Source organism: Motacilla alba, chromosome 3 (assembly GCF_015832195.1).
Source record: "Motacilla alba alba isolate MOTALB_02 chromosome 3, Motacilla_alba_V1.0_pri, whole genome shotgun sequence".
Lineage (NCBI taxonomy): Eukaryota > Metazoa > Chordata > Aves > Passeriformes > Motacillidae > Motacilla > Motacilla alba.
This window is the reverse complement of record NC_052018.1, coordinates 6,553,606-6,570,373: the sequence shown is the minus strand read 5'-3', so window position 1 is coordinate 6,570,373 and position 16,768 is coordinate 6,553,606. Positions and strand designations below refer to the sequence as shown.

Below are 16,768 nucleotides of genomic sequence, written 5' to 3'. Positions count from 1 at the left end.
GTGCAGACAGGACAACAGGATTGCTTTGCTCTCCTCCCCAAAGCAGGGAACAGCTCTTTGTAAAGATTTCCTCTTCCGACTGTGTCAGATTGTACCCTGGTGAAATTCTGTTCAAAGACCCACCTGGTGGTGAAGTTGAGCTTAATGAGTTACCCATTGCTCTTCCTTATTTGCTTCTTTTTCCCTCAATATATTTCTAGAGCTAATCCAGTGAGCATATTTATTAGTGGCAATTCCAAATTTGTATTTCTACAATAAAGTGCATTATTTGTGATTCTGTGACTCTGAAAGTTCTAATTGAACATGACAAGACTTACATGTTGAACTTGCCATAATCAGAAACTAAACTGAGCAGCACCCAGGCCTTTTCATCTCTGAGGATCAGCAAGGGCTTCATTTTCTGCCAAATGTCTATCCTCTTAGTGGAAGAGACAGATGTGAAACACTGGAACACCAACTGGCTGTAAAAATGGAATAACAGTACAGCCAACCTGCCACAAACATTTTGGTATTCAGAGATTGAAATGGCTGCAATGAATAGGTTTCTCTCTATTTTGGTTTACCTTTTCTTCTGCTGTGGCCCTCTGCTGTGGGACACATTATGGCTGTATCACTGCCTGGCAGTGGCTGATAGCTCTGTGGGAACACTCTGATCCCAGTCACTCACCAGAGGTGCTTACTGACCCGCAAACAGTGAGGCAGAAACGGCCCCAGGCAGCTCAGGGGGTGCAGAGCCCCCTCCCCACTCCAGCCCTGCATGTCCTCGGTGCCCCACTGCCTGCAAGGACAGCACTGCCTGCTCTGTGGCACGGCTCTCCTGGCCTGCTTGGACCTGGAGATGAGATTGGCTTTTCCCAGTGCACTCTGGCTCAGTAAAACACCCAGCTAACAGGCTTTGCTCTCGATTGGGGAAACAGCTTGAGGAGACAGGAGTGGAGGAGACAACTTGTTAAGAGCTGACTGCAGCCCCTATTTGATTTGCCCCTGTGCTGCTGTGGGGGAGGAGGTGGAGGAGCTGGGGATGAAGGAGGGAAGTTGAGCCTCAGGTATAAGGGCTGTGGTGGCAATGTGGTCAAGGTTTCAATTTGTTCCTCATTATCCTCCTCTATTTTCTATATTTCAATACATTAACTTCATTTTCCTGGTGTCTAATACATTTTGTCCATGACAGTAACTGGTGAGTGATGTCCCTGCCATTATTTCAAAGCCTGAGTGTCTCCAACTTGTTTTCCACCCTTGCACTTCCTGTGGGTGAGAGAGAAGGAACAGCTGGGTAGAGGTCTGCCTTCTCCCTGAGGTCAACCCATCACAGCAGGTGAGACACAAAATATTGCCAGCATATACAAAACAGAACTTGAATTGGTCACTTCTATCAGCAGCTCAGGTCCAGAGGCAGATCCTAATCAGCTCTTTGAGACACATCTCCCCTGTGAAAGGCCTTGAAAGGACAGGAACAGCCACACCTCCCCTCTTTCCCTAATGCTGCTCATGCACTTCATCCTTTAACCTGAAAGCCACAGTTTATTAGACAAGAAGACCCTGGAAGACCCATCTTTTTTCCCTACATGCCCTGCAACATCCACCCCTCACAACCTCACATACTTGCACAAGGCTCAGCAGGCAAAACCCAGAACCTTACAGATGTTACCACACAAAACACCACAGCCCCAGTGAAACACGCTGCAGAACCCTTCTTCCAATTCTCTGAAACCCCAGAGAATGTGACACCCAGCACAGAATCCCTGTCCTGTGAACCAGCCCCACTCAGCTGGCACTGGAGGGGACAGGCTGCCCATCAGCACAGCCACCCTGCACAGCCCATGGGGACAGATGCAGGATGTGCCCGGCCCATGGAAGCTGAGACATGAGAGATGTCAGAAGTCAATGGGAATGGCTGCCCAGTGCTGGCACAGTATGGAAAACTGCTCTGGGTCACATTCCAAGTCTTTATGATGGCCAAAAAGAACACAAGTAGGAGCATGTGATATGAATATTCATGTAACATACTGCTGGCTCTTATATCCCACAGACCACATGGCTATCATCATTTGGAAGAGAGACAGTGCTGGTGGTTCATTTCCTGTAGCCACAGAGCTCTTGGTTGGGGTTTCATTTGTCCTGCGCCCACCACAGCATCAGATGAGCTCTCCTTGGTTCCTGGGGCCCTGATGTGCAAGGCCAAATGTGACAGCTCCTCTACTAACCCAAAGGGCATGGGCAGTCCATGCCCTACAGAGATTAACACAACTTGCCTGGGAAAAACCTCACAGCTTTCAGGGTCTACATTCATTTGGAAGCTTTAGGGCACTGCTGTGTGGGGGAAACTCAGCATGGTGCCATCTTTAAAAGCCTTCACTTTCCCAAGCAGATGAGATTGGAGCCCTGGCACAGGGACTTGTCCCAATTTTGACCCTTTTACATTCATATGCTCACAAACAAACTTGTAAAAAGTACCAGCTTTATGTTCTTGGTTCCCATCACCTGCCCCACCATGGGGCTCTTCACTTCCTCTTAAAGCAATGCCACAGGAAAAAGAAGCACGGATTTCATTGCCTGTGAAGCATCAAAACAAACTCCACTTTCCCAGCATCTGCGTTGAACATTGCAGCACCCAGACTCTCAGACTAAAAAGGACACTGAGTCCCCTGACCTGCTGAGCACAGCCAGGGCTCCGCATGATCATCACAGGCAAAAAAAGGGACAGAAGAGCCCAGATCCTGAAGCCTGACACTGATCAAACAGGGATCAGGCTCAAAATCACAACACTCTCCACCACAGAAAAACATCTCCGCTCTTTGTGACACCCAGCACAGCCCCCCTGAACCAACATTCAAATAGGCAAGAGTGACACCGGCCCCGGGTAAGGGGATACCCAGCACATTTACATCCCTGCACCTGCCCTGCTGCCCAGAGCAGTGACACCAAATCCCCCCCCAGCAGCAGCAGCAGCAGCAGCAGCAGCTCTATAAAGCTCCTCTTGCCATCCCTGACACTCCACCAAGAGCAGCCACTGACCTGCCTCAGGCTCTGCTGCCACAGCCCCCTTGGCCAGCACAGCTCTGCTCCCCTGATCGCACCATGGAAGCTTCTCCCTCTCCACAGCAATCCAATGTCACTTCATATGGGGCCACAACTGTGGCCATCATCACCCTGGCGGTGTTTCCTGGCATGTGGATCAATGCTTTCATCGTTGGTGTGCTTTGCATTGGCTGGGTCAAAAAGAAAACCCTGAACTCTAATGAGAAGATCTTGCTGCTGCTGGGATGCTCCAGGATTTCCTTTATATGCTTCGCATGGGTATACAACTTCATCTCAATAATTTATCCCAATTTTCTTCATGTTCAAACCATACTTCAGAACCTTGAATCTTTTGCAACGTTTTTTAATTATTTAAACTTGTGGGTCTCAGCCTATCTTTGTGGTTTCTACTGCATAAAAATTGCCAATTTCAGGAACAGGTTCTTCATCTATCTGAAAGTAAAAATTGACAGGATGGTGCCCTGGCTCTTGTTGGGGTCAGAGATTTTAGCCTTGGCTCTCTGCATCATTACCTATGATGTCATGGTAAATGTGCAGAGAAAGAACATCACTTCCACCTTCCAAGAAAATTTTTGGGAAGTAACTGTCAGAAAGGATAAACATCTTTTCTCAATTTATTTTCTTGCTGGCCTTGTATTTGCTGCTTCATTCATGGTAGTCATCTTTTCTGCTGTTTTCCTTCTCTTTTCTCTCTGGAGGCACAAACGCATGATGCAGACAAACTCCATGAAGGATCTCAGCATGGAAGCCCACATCAGAGCCATGAAATCTGTCCTCTCCTTCTTAGTGATGTACAGCATCAACTTTGTATGTTTGGTCTTGACAATAATTTATACCACAAAGAAAGAAAATATCATGACACTCCTTTTATACACATATTTGTATGCTTTTCCAGGTATTCATTCCCTTATTCTGATTTTCAGCAATCCCAAGCTGGAAAAGGCGCTGCTCAAGATGCTCTCCTCTGTGAAGTGCGAGTTTTCCATGAAGTAGGAAATGTGATAAAAGCTGGAGCCCATGCAAAATGTTGATCTTTTACTGTAGAAAACAAGAAATTTCATTGCTGATGCAGCTCTCCAGGCAGTGTAGATGATACTGATGTTCACTCTTCAACATCCAAGTTAAGAAAACTTCATTCGTATCTTCTGAGATAAATTATTGTGAGCTAAATATATTATTGTTGCATTTAGATTTAGCTAATTCTTTGAGATATGTATTTGATATTAACAAAGTCATTTCACCCTGATGCTAGGAATGATGCCTAAGCCCCTGTGTGTTGAAGGGATTAATGTGGGCATGAGAGTCTGCTGGTGGGTGATGGATCATCAGGCAGAGCCCCTTAACCACTGCCTGAGCCCAGTGGAAGAGGGAGTGATGCTAATGAAGTGTTCAGCCCCTGCCCAAGACTCACAGCCTTTGCAATCAGAACCCTGGGTACCCCTCATCTGCACAGCTGCTGGCTGCCCACCACCATTTACCATGGCAGCAGTAAGGTATTTTGACTGCAGCCTCACCTGCATTTCTCCCAAAAGTACAGATCTGGCATTTCAAACCCTCCCTGGCAGAGCATGAGAATATGACCCCGGTGTGCAGACAGGACAACAGGAGGATTGCTTTGCTCTCCTCCCCAAAGCAGGGAACAGCTCTTTGTAAAGATTTCCTCTTCCGACTGTGTCAGATTGTACCCTGGTGAAATTCTGTTCAAAGGCCCACCTGGTGGTGAAGTTGAGCTTAATGAGTTACCCATTGCTCTTCCTTATTTGCTTCTTTTTCCCTCAATATATTTCTAGAGCTAATCCAGTGAGCATATTTATTAGTGGCAATTCCAAATTTGTATTTCTACAATAAAGTGCATTATTTGTGATTCTGTGACTCTGAAAGTTCTAATTGAACATGACAAGACTTACATGTTGAACTTGCCATAATCAGAAACTAAACTGAGCAGCACCCAGGCCTTTTCATCTCTGAGGATCAGCAAGGGCTTCATTTTCTGCCAAATGTCTATCCTCTTAGTGGAAGAGACAGATATGAAACACTGGAACACCAACTGGCTGTAAAAATGGAATAACAGTACTGCCACCCTGCCACAAACATTTTGGTGTTCAGAGATTGAAATGGCTGCAATGAATAGGTTTCTCTCTATTTTGGTTTACCTTTTCTTCTGCTGTGGCCCTCTGCTGTGGGACACATTATGGCTGTATCACTGCCTGGCAGTGGCTGATAGCTCTGTGGGAACACTCTGATCCCTATCACTCACCAGAGGTGCTTACTGACCCGCAAACAGCGAGGCAGAAACGGCCCCAGGCAGCTCAGGGGGTGCAGAGCCCCCTCCCCACTCCAGCCCTGCATGTCCTCGGTGCCCCACTGCCTGCAAGGACAGCACTGCCTGCTCTGTGGCACGGCTCTCCTGGCCTGCTTGGACCTGGAGATGAGATTGGCTTTTCCCAGTGCACTCTGGCTCAGTAAAACACCCAGCTAACAGGCTTTGCTCTCGATTGGGGAAACAGCTTGAGGAGACAGGAGTGGAGGAGACAATTTGTTAAGAGCTGACTGCAGCCCCTATTTGATTTGCCCCTGTGCTGCTGTGGGGGAGGAGGTGGAGGAGCTGGGGATGAAGGAGGGAAGTTGAGCCTCAGGTATAAGGGCTGTGGTGGCAATGTGGTCAAGGTTTCAATTTGTTCCTCATTATCCTCCTCTATTTTCTATATTTCAATACATTAACTTCATTTTCCTGGTGTCTAATACATTTTGTCCATGACAGTAACTGGTGAGTGATCTCCCTGCCATTATTTCAAAGCCTGAGTGTCTCCAACTTGTTTTCCACCCTTGCACTTCCTGTGGGTGAGAGAGAAGGAACAGCTGGGTAGAGGTCTGCCTTCTCCCTGAGGTCAACCCATCACAGCAGGTGAGACACAAAATATTGCCAGCATATACAAAACAGAACTTGAATTGGTCACTTCTATCAGCAGCTCAGGTCCAGAGGCAGATCCTAATCAGCTCTTTGAGACACATCTCCCCTGTGAAAGGCCTTGAAAGGACAGGAACAGCCACACCTCTCCTCTTTCCCTGCTGCAGCTCATGCACTTCATCCTTTAACCTGAAAGCCACAGTTTATTAGACAAGAAGACCCTGGAAGACCCATCTTTTTTCCCTACATGCCCTGCAACATCCACCCCTCACAACCTCACATACTTGCACAAGGCTCAGCAGGCAAAACCCAGAACCTTACAGATGTTACCACACAAAACACCACAGCCCCAATGAAACACGCTGCAGAACCCTTCTTCCAATTCTCTGAAACCCCAGAGAATGTGACACCCAGCACAGAATCCCTGTCCTGTGCACCAGCCCCACTCAGCTGGCACTGGAGGGGACAGGCTGCCCATCAGTACAGCCACCCTGCACAGCCCATGGGGACAGATGCAGGATGTGCCCGGCCCATGGAAGCTGAGACATGAGAGATCTCAGAAGTCAATGGGAATGGCTGCCCAGTGCTGGCACAGTATGGAAAACTGCTCTGGGTCACATTCCAAGTCTTTATGATGGCCAAAAAGAACACAAGTAGGAGCATGTGATATGAATATTCATGTAACATACTGCTGGCTCTTATATCCCACAGACCACATGGCTATCATCATTTGGAAGAGAGACAGTGCTGGTGGTTCATTTCCTGTAGCCACAGAGCTCTTGGTTGGGGTTTCGTTTGTCCTGCGCCCACCACAGCATCAGATGAGCTCTCCTTGGTTCCTGGGGCCCTGATGTGCAAGGCCAAATGTGACAGCTCCTCTACTAACCCAAAGGGCATGGGCAGTCCATGCCCTACAGAGATTAACACAACTTGCCTGGGAAAAACCTCACAGCTTTCAGGGTCTACATTCATTTGGAAGCTTTAGGGCACTGCTGTGTGGGGGAAACTCAGCATGGTGCCATCTTTAAAAGCCTTCACTTTCCCAAGCAGATGAGATTGGAGCCCTGGCACAGGGACTTGTCCCAATTTTGACCCTTTTACATTCATATGCTCACAAACAAACTTGTAAAAAGTACCAGCTTTATGTTCTTGGTTCCCATCACCTGCCCCACAATGGGGCTCTTCACTTCCTCTTAAAGCAATGCCACAGGAAAAAGAAACATGGATTTCAATGCCTGTGAAGCATCAAAACAAACTCCACTTTCCCAGCATCTGCGTTGAACATTGCAGCACCCAGACTCTCAGACTAAAAAGGACACTGAGTCCCCTGACCTGCTGAGCACAGCCAGGGCTCCGCATGATCATCACAGGCAAAAAAGGGACAGAAGAGCCCAGATCCTGAAGCCTGACACTGATCAAACAGGGATCAGGCTCAAAATCACAACACTCTCCACCACAGAAAAACATCTCCGCTCTTTGTGACACCCAGCACAGCCCCCCTGAACCAACATTCAAATAGGCAAGAGTGACACCGGCCCCGGGTAAGGGGATACCCAGCACATTTACATCCCTGCACCTGCCCTGCTGCCCAGAGCAGTGACACCAAATCCCCCCCCAGCAGCAGCAGCAGCAGCAGCAGCAGCTCTATAAAGCTCCTCTTGCCATCCCTGACACTCCACCAAGAGCAGCCACTGACCTGCCTCAGGCTCTGCTGCCACAGCCCCCTTGGCCAGCACAGCTCTGCTCCCCTGATCACACCATGGAAGCTTCTCCCTCTCCACAGCAATCCAATGTCACTTCATATGGGGCCACAACTGTGGCCATCATCACCCTGGCGGTGTTTCCTGGCATGTGGATCAATGCTTTCATCGTTGGTGTGCTTTGCATTGGCTGGGTCAAAAAGAAAACCCTGAACTCTAATGAGAAGATCTTGCTGCTGCTGGGATGCTCCAGGACTTCCTTTTTATGCTTCGCATGGGTATACAACTTCATCTCAATAATTTATCCCAATTTTCTTCATGTTCAAACCATACTTCAGAACCTTGAATCTTTTGCAACGTTTTTTAATTATTTAAACTTGTGGGTCTCAGCCTATCTTTGTGGTTTCTACTGCATAAAAATTGCCAATTTCAGGAACAGGTTCTTCATCTACCTGAAAGTAAAAATTGACAGGATGGTGCCCTGGCTCTTGTTGGGGTCAGAGATTTTAGCCTTGGCTCTCTGCATCATTACCTATGATGTCATGGTAAATGTGCAGAGAAAGAACATCACTTCCACCTTCCAAGAAAATTTTTGGGAAGTAACTGTCAGAAAGGATAAACATCTTTTCTCAATTTATTTTCTTGCTGGCCTTGTATTTGCTGCTTCATTCATGGTAGTCATCTTTTCTGCTGTTTTCCTTCTCTTTTCTCTCTGGAGGCACAAGCGCATGATGCAGACAAACTCCATGAAGGATCTCAGCATGGAAGCCCACATCAGAGCCATGAAATCTGTCCTCTCCTTCTTAGTGATGTACAGCATCAACTTTGTATGTTTGGTCTTGACAATAATTTATACCACAAAGAAAGAAAATATCATGACACTCCTTTTATACACATATTTGTATGCTTTTCCAGGTATTCATTCCCTTATTCTGATTTTCAGCAATCCCAAGCTGGAAAAGGCGCTGCTCAAGATGCTCTCCTCTGTGAAGTGCGAGTTTTCCATGAAGTAGGAAATGTGATAAAAGCTGGAGCCCATGCAAAATGTTGATCTTTTACTGTAGAAAACAAGTAATTTCATTGCTGATGCAGCTCTCCAGGCAGTGTAGATGATACTGATGTTCACTCTTCAACATCCAAGTTAAGAAAACTTCATTCGTATCTTCTGAGCTAAATTATTGTGAGCTAAATATATTATTGTTGCATTTAGATTTAGCTAATTCTTTGAGATATGTATTTGATATTAACAAAGTCATTTCACCCTGATGCTAGGAATGATGCCTAAGCCCCTGTGTGTTGAAGGGATTAATGTGGGCATGAGAGTCTGCTGGTGGGTGATGGATCATCAGGCAGAGCCCCTTAACCACTGCCTGAGCGCAGTGGAAGAGGGAGTGATGCTAATGAAGTGTTCAGCCCCTGCCCAAGACTCACAGCCTTTGCAATCAGAACCCTGGGTACCCCTCATCTGCACAGCTGCTGGCTGCCCACCACCATTTACCATGGCAGCAGTAAGGTATTTTGACTGCAGCCTCACCTGCATTTCTCCCAAAAGTACAGATCTGGCATTTCAAACCCTCCCTGGCAGAGCATGAGAATATGACCCCGGTGTGCAGACAGGACAACAGGATTGCTTTGCTCTCCTCCCCAAAGCAGGGAACAGCTCTTTGTAAAGATTTCCTCTTCCGACTGTGTCAGATTGTACCCTGGTGAAATTCTGTTCAAAGGCCCACCTGGTGGTGAAGTTGAGCTTAATGAGTTACCCATTGCTCTTCCTTATTTGCTTCTTTTTCCCTCAATATATTTCTAGAGCTAATCCAGTGAGCATATTTATTAGTGGCAATTCCAAATTTGTATTTCTACAATAAAGTGCATTATTTGTGATTCTGTGACTCTGAAAGTTCTAATTGAACATGACAAGACTTACATGTTGAACTTGCCATAATCAGAAACTAAACTGAGCAGCACCCAGGCCTTTTCATCTCTGAGGATCAGCAAGGGCTTCATTTTCTGCCAAATGTCTATCCTCTTAGTGGAAGAGACAGATGTGAAACACTGGAACACCAACTGGCTGTAAAAATGGAATAACAGTACTGCCACCCTGCCACAAACATTTTGGTGTTCAGAGATTGAAATGGCTGCAATGAATAGGTTTCTCTCTATTTTGGTTTACCTTTTCTTCTGCTGTGGCCCTCTGCTGTGGGACACATTATGGCTGTATCACTGCCTGGCAGTGGCTGATAGCTCTGTGGGAACACTCTGATCCCAGTCACTCACCAGAGGTGCTTACTGACCCGCAAACAGCGAGGCAGAAACGGCCCCAGGCAGCTCAGGGGGTGCAGAGCCCCCTCCCCACTCCAGCCCTGCATGTCCTCGGTGCCCCACTGCCTGCAAGGACAGCACTGCCTTCTCTGTGGCACGGCTCTCCTGGCCTGCTTGGACCTGGAGATGAGATTGGCTTTTCCCAGTGCACTCTGGCTCAGTAAAACACCCAGCTAACAGGCTTTGCTCTCGATTGGGGAAACAGCTTGAGGAGACAGGAGTGGAGGAGACAACTTGTTAAGAGCTGACTGCAGCCCCTATTTGATTTGCCCCTGTGCTGCTGTGGGGGAGGAGGTGGAGGAGCTGGGGATGAAGGAGGGAAGTTGAGCCTCAGGTATAAGGGCTGTGGTGGCAATGTGGTCAAGGTTTCAATTTGTTCCTCATTATCCTCCTCTATTTTCTATATTTCAATACATTAACTTCATTTTCCTGGTGTCTAATACATTTTGTCCATGACAGTAACTGGTGAGTGATGTCCCTGCCATTATTTCAAAGCCTGAGTGTCTCCAACTTGTTTTCCACCCTTGCACTTCCTGTGGGTGAGAGAGAAGGAACAGCTGGGTAGAGGTCTGGCTTCTCCCTGAGGTCAACCCATCACAGCAGGTGAGACACAAAATATTGCCAGCATATACAAAACAGAACTTGAATTGGTCACTTCTATCAGCAGCTCAGGTCCAGAGGCAGATCCTAATCAGCTCTTTGAGACACATCTCCCCTGTGAAAGGCCTTGAAAGGACAGGAACAGCCACACCTCTCCTCTTTCCCTGCTGCAGGTCATGCACTTCATCCTTTAACCTGAAAGCCACAGTTTATTAGACAAGAAGACCCTGGAAGACCCATCTTTTTTCCCTACATGCCCTGCAACATCCACCCCTCACAACCTCACATACTTGCACAAGGCTCAGCAGGCAAAACCCAGAACCTTACAGATGTTACCACACAAAACACCACAGCCCCAATGAAACACGCTGCAGAACCCTTCTTCCAATTCTCTGAAACCCCAGAGAATGTGACACCCAGCACAGAATCCCTGTCCTGTGCACCAGCCCCACTCAGCTGGCACTGGAGGGGACAGGCTGCCCATCAGTACAGCCACCCTGACCAGCCCATGGGGACAGATGCAGGATGTGCCCGGCCCATGGAAGCTGAGACATGAGAGATGTCAGAAGTCAATGGGAATGGCTGCCCAGTGCTGGCACAGTATGGAAAACTGCTCTGGGTCACATTCCAAGTCTTTATGATGGCCAAAAAGAACACAAGTAGGAGCATGTGATATGAATATTCATGTAACATACTGCTGGCTCTTATATCCCACAGACCACATGGCTATCATCATTTGGAAGAGAGACAGTGCTGGTGGTTCATTTCCTGTAGCCACAGAGCTCTTGGTTGGGGTTTCATTGTCCTGCACCCACCACAGCATCAGATGAGCTCTCCTTGGTTCCTGGGGCCCTGATGTGCAAGGCCAAATGTGACAGCTCCTCTACTAACCCAAAGGGCATGGGCAGTCCATGCCCTACAGAGATTAACACAACTTGCCTGGGAAAAACCTCACAGCTTTCAGGGTCTACATTCATTTGGAAGCTTTAGGGCACTGCTGTGTGGGGGAAACTCAGCATGGTGCCATCTTTAAAAGCCTTCACTTTCCCAAGCAGATGAGATTGGAGCCCTGGCACAGGGACTTGTCCCAATTTTGACCCTTTTACATTCATATGCTCACAAACAAACTTGTAAAAAGTACCAGCTTTATGTTCTTGGTTCCCATCACCTGCCCCACCATGGGGCTCTTCACTTCCTCTTAAAGCAATGCCACAGGAAAAAGAAGCACGGATTTCAATGCCTGTGAAGCATCAAAACAAACTCCACTTTCCCAGCATCTGCACTGAACATTGCAGCACCCAGACTCTCAGACTAAAAAGGACACTGAGTCCCCTGACCTGCTGAGCACAGCCAGGGCTCTGCATGATCACCATAGGCAAAAAAGGGACAGAAGAGCCCAGATCCTGAAGCCTGACACTGATCAAACAGGGATCAGGCTCAATATCACAACACTCTCCACCACAGAAAAACATCTCCGCTCTTTGTGACACCCAGCACAGCCCCCCTGAACCAACATTCAAATAGGCAAGAGTGACACCGGCCCCGGGTAAGGGGATACCCAGCACATTTACATCCCTGCACCTGCCCTGCTGCCCAGAGCAGCGACACCAAATCCCCCCCAGCAGCAGCAGCAGCAACAGCAGCAGCAGCTCTATAAAGCTCCTCTTGCCATCCCTGACACTCCACCAAGAGCAGCCACTGACCTGCCTCAGGCTCTGCTGCCACAGACCCCTTGGCCAGCACAGCTCTGCTCTCCAGCTCACACCATGGAAGCTTCTCCCTCTCCACAGCAATCCAATGTCACTTCATATGGGGCTATAACTGTGGCCATTATCACCCTGGAGGTGTTTGCTGGTATGTGGATCAATGCTTTCATCGTTGGTGTGCTTTGCATTGGCTGGGTCAAAAAGAAAACCCTGAACTCTAATGAGAAGATCTTGCTGCTGCTGGGATGCTCCAGGTTTTGGTATTTGTGTTTCTCATGGATGGATGTCTTTCTCTCGATTATTTTTTCCTACTGCCTTCTGATTCATCCCATATTTCAACTGCTTCAAGGTTCCTATAGTTTTTTCAATTGTTCCAACTTGTGGGGTTCTGCCTGTCTTTGCAGTTTTTATTGTATAAAAATTGCCAATTTCAGGAACAGGTTCTTCATCTACCTGAAAGTAAAAATTGACAGGATGGTGCCATGGCTCTTGTTGGGGTCAGTGGTTCTCTCCTTGATTATTGGAATTCTTGTCTACAACACTATTGATAAAGCTGTTGGTAAAAACCTCAATTTCACCTGCCAAGAAAGCCTTCAGAAAGCAACTATTGGAATAGAGGAACATTTTTTCCCCCTTTATTTTTTCACTGGTTTTTTATATACCACTTCATTCATAGCAGTCATCTTTTCTGCTGTTCTCCTTCTCTTTTCTCTCTGGAGGCACAAGCACAAGATGCAGACAAATTCCACAAGCAGTCTCAGCATGGAAGCCCACATCAGAGCCATGAAATCTATTTTCTCCTTCTTCATTATGTACAGCATCAACTTTATGTTTTTGATCTTGACTCTGATTTATTCATTGAAGCACCAAAATCACGTGATATTTCTTGGTTACTTAATTCAACATGCTTTTCCAGGTGTTCATTCCCTTATTCTGATTTTCAGCAATCCCAAGCTGGAAAAGGCACTGCTTAGGATCCTCTCCTGGGTGAAGTGCAAGTTTTGCATGAGGTAGAAACTGTAACAAATGCTGGTGCTCATGCAAAATATCTTTAGAGAAAACAAGTTCAATTAATTTTCATTGCAATTCTCCAGGCTGTATAGATTGTAGAGAAGTTCAGCTTAGACCTTAAAAACATACATTTCAAACTCTATAAACTAATATTAGAATGAGGTAAATGAATTTTTATTTGTATTTAATTAAAACAGCTCTTGGAATTAAATTATTTTCAGTAGCAAAGTTATTTAGTCCCTGTACAGGTGCAGGATGCAAAAGGATAATAATCAAGCTGCAAACCTGCCTGAAACATTTTGAGTTTCATTGATTGAATTGACTGAATGAAACAACAGTTTTATCTCAGTTTTGGTTTACCTTTTCTTCTGCTGTGGCCCTCTGCTGTGGGACACATTATGGGCTGTATCACTGCCTGATAGTTTGTGTGAACACTCTGATCCCTGTCACTCACCAGAGGTGCTCACTGACCCACAAACAGCGAGGCAGGAATGACCCCTGGCAGCTCAGGGGGTGCAGAGCCCCCTCCCCACTCCAGCCCTGCGTGTCCTCGGTGCCCCACTGCCTGCAAGGACAGCACTGCCTGCTCTGGGGCACTGCTCTCCTGGCCTGCTTGGACCTGGAGATGAGATTGGCTTTTCTCAGTGCACTCTGGCTCATTACAGCCCCACGAAGGTGGGTCTTGTGCAAGGTGCAGCATGGAAGGAAGCCACAGCTCCATCTCACAGTGACCTACAGGCACATGTACGGGCTGCCTGGGCCAGGAGCTGCAGCTGGGGGCCTGTGGGGTCTCAATCAGGTGAGGTCAAGGCTGTCCCATGCTGAGAAAAGCCAATTCCAGGCACTCCAATGGTCCCAACACTGGACACCACTCATCTCATCAACGGCCCCCGTGGCTCCTCTGGGAAAAGAGAAGTCCTGAAGGACTGCAGGCCATAGGAGGGAGCCATGCTGGAGCAGGAGAAGAGTGAAGGAGACAACTGTTTATGAACTGACTACAACCCTCATTCCCTGTCCTTCTCTGCTCCTGAGGAGAGGAGGTGGTAGAGACTCTCTGAACGAGTTAAATGGAGCCTGAGATTATTGGGGGTGAAGATAAAATATTCTAGTTGTGTGCATGTTCTACATCATCTCCTACTCTGTTTCCAATAGGCAAAACATTAAACTGATTTTCCGTGTGTCAAGTCTGTTTTGTCTGTGAGAATAATTGGTGAGTGATTCCCCTGTCTTTATCTTGACTCATGAGCAGTTCCCTCTTATTTGCCACCCCTGTCCTCTTCCAGAGTGAGAGTCAAGGAGTGACTGAGTGCGGCTCTGGGAGCTGCCCAAGGACAACTCGCCACGACAGTGAAATGTGAAATACCTCCAGTGTGGAGGAATACATTCAGTGCAGACAGCTCAGGGAGCAGCTGCAACGGGAGGGAGCTGCAGGTTGTGGGGAAGTGCTGGGAGTCCCAAGCATGGTGCCAAGCCTTGCACAGCAAAGGGCACAGGGACCTGTGGCACCAGCCAGCTGACTTAAGACACGCCAGCCATCATGTGCATGGACAGGAAGGACACAAATCCCAGGGATCCAGTTGTTTGGGTTACCTCCTCAGAGGCACCCAGCTTGAGCTGATTCTGCGTTACTGTGCCATGATTAAAGTGCTTTAAAGATCCAGAGGCCTGAGACTCTACCATGGCAAAGCCAGTGCCAAGCTGGTGAGGAAACCTGGTCTGGCTCTGAGAGTGCTGTGTCTAGGGAGTGGAGTGGGGCAGCTGCCCATGGTGAAGGGGCTTTGGTCCCCGCAGTGACAGTCTCTGGTGGTGGGGCGTGACTGTCAGATGCCTCCTGGGTGGTGAGACAGGAAAGTTTCCTTCACACCAGCATGAACAGAGCAGAACCTGAACTGGTCATTTATTTTACCAGCTGATGCTCAATTATTTACCTCATTTATTTTACCTCACGCCCAGTGCCAGGTGTGCATTTCTCATCTCCCCTTCAAAAACCTTTCATTCCTGCTTCTGAACTGAGAGATACAACCATTTAGGCCAGAGCAACCTCTCAACCACTGCAGTATCACTTTTTGCAAAGACCACACTTTCTAGCAGGCTGCCTCACCAAACTACCCAGCTCTCCTTAGACAGCAACAGCCCAGAAACAAGCAAACAGAAAATTAATGCCACTTAATAACATGCCAATCCACCTTCTGGAGCTAGGAAGCATTTGGAGTTGAATTCATATTTCCATAACAACTTCAGAATGCCTGCCCTGAGGAGATTTCATTTTGTTTTCCACGACTGTATCCTGAAACAATTGTGGGCTTCTGTGCATTGAAGTCCAATTATGGATGGAACATATTCCAGCAGTGAGAACCGAAGAGTCTTGTGAGAAACAGTCCTGAAGAACGGGGCCATGGAAGGGACGGGAAAGGTTGCCCCATGTGCTGGAGAAAGAATTCTCCTGCAGCCTGTGAAGAGAACCATGGTGAGGCAACTGTGCCCTGCAGCCCATGGACATCTGTGGTGGAAAGGAGAGACACCTGCCCCCCAGGAGAACCCCACAGCACAATAGGTGGGGTGGGTGTATCCTGAAGGACGGCAGCCCATGCAGAGGCCACGTGGGAATCAGCCCATGCTGACGGACTGCAGCCCAATGGAGATTCCATGGCTAGAGCAGGGGAAGAGGGCAAGGAAACAGTGGAGGAGACAACTTGTTGTGAACTGACTGCAACCCCCATTCCCCATCCCTCTGCACTCATGTACGGAAAGATGTAGACAACCTGGAAAAGAGATGTCAAAATGATCCGAGGAAGAAGGGGAAGGTGGAGGCTGCAGGTTCTAATTTTCTGATTGTTTCTTATCAACCTACAATATTTACAACAGTCAATAAATAACTTGATTTTGTTCTTCTCAAGACTCTTCTGTCCATGACAGTAACTGATGAATAATCTCCCTGCCATTGTCACAATCCATGAGATTTTCCATCCTATTTTTCACCCCTACCCTGCCTGTAGGTGAAAGTGAAGGAGCAGATGGGTGGGAATCAGACAGTTGCCCTAGGTCAACCCTCCAGAGTAGGTGACACATGAAAAAGCTCCAGCAAGAAAACAGCAGAACCTAAACTGATGACTTCAGTCAGCAGCTCAGGTCCAGAGGCAGATCATAAGCATCTCTTCTGGACACATCTCCCCTGTGAAAGAACAGGAACAGCCACACCTCCCCTCTTTCCCTAATGCTACTTATACACTTACTCCTTTAACCAGAAAGCCACAGTTTATTAGACAAGAAGTCCCTGGAAGATCTATCTCATTCCTTACATGCACTGCAACATCCACCCCTCACAACCTCACATACTTGCACAAGGCTCAGCAGGCAAAACCCAGAACCTTACAGATGTTACCACACAAAACACCACAGCCCCAGTGAAACACGCTGCAGAACCCTTCTTCCAATTCTCTGAAACCCCAGAGAATGTGACACCCAGCACAGAATCCCTGTCCTGT

General features: G+C 47.6%; 3 protein-coding genes across 3 annotated transcripts; all 3 read left to right on the top strand.

Moving 5' to 3' along the window:
- The first annotated feature begins 3,078 nt into the window (after nt 1-3,078).
- LOC119699392 (taste receptor type 2 member 7-like) lies at nt 3,079-4,032 on the top strand. Its single transcript, XM_038132792.1, has one exon. It carries the CDS (start codon nt 3,079-3,081, stop codon nt 4,030-4,032), a length of 954 nt encoding a protein of 317 aa, XP_037988720.1.
- A 3,674-nt stretch (nt 4,033-7,706) lies between these two features.
- LOC119699385 (taste receptor type 2 member 7-like) lies at nt 7,707-8,660 on the top strand. Its single transcript, XM_038132783.1, has one exon. It carries the CDS (start codon nt 7,707-7,709, stop codon nt 8,658-8,660), a length of 954 nt encoding a protein of 317 aa, XP_037988711.1.
- A 3,672-nt stretch (nt 8,661-12,332) lies between these two features.
- Nucleotides 12,333-13,286, top strand: LOC119699386 (taste receptor type 2 member 9-like). The gene has a single exon (XM_038132784.1). The coding sequence runs from the start codon at nt 12,333-12,335 to the stop codon at nt 13,284-13,286; it is 954 nt and encodes a 317-aa protein (XP_037988712.1).
- The last annotated feature ends 3,482 nt before the right edge of the window (nt 13,287-16,768 follow it).

Excerpts from the sequence above, each read along its gene's own strand:
- LOC119699392 (XM_038132792.1), top strand. The coding sequence starts at position 3,079 with ATGGAAGCTTCTCCCTCTCCACAGCAATCCAATGTCACTTCATATGGG.
- LOC119699385 (XM_038132783.1), top strand. The coding sequence starts at position 7,707 with ATGGAAGCTTCTCCCTCTCCACAGCAATCCAATGTCACTTCATATGGG.
- LOC119699386 (XM_038132784.1), top strand. The coding sequence starts at position 12,333 with ATGGAAGCTTCTCCCTCTCCACAGCAATCCAATGTCACTTCATATGGG.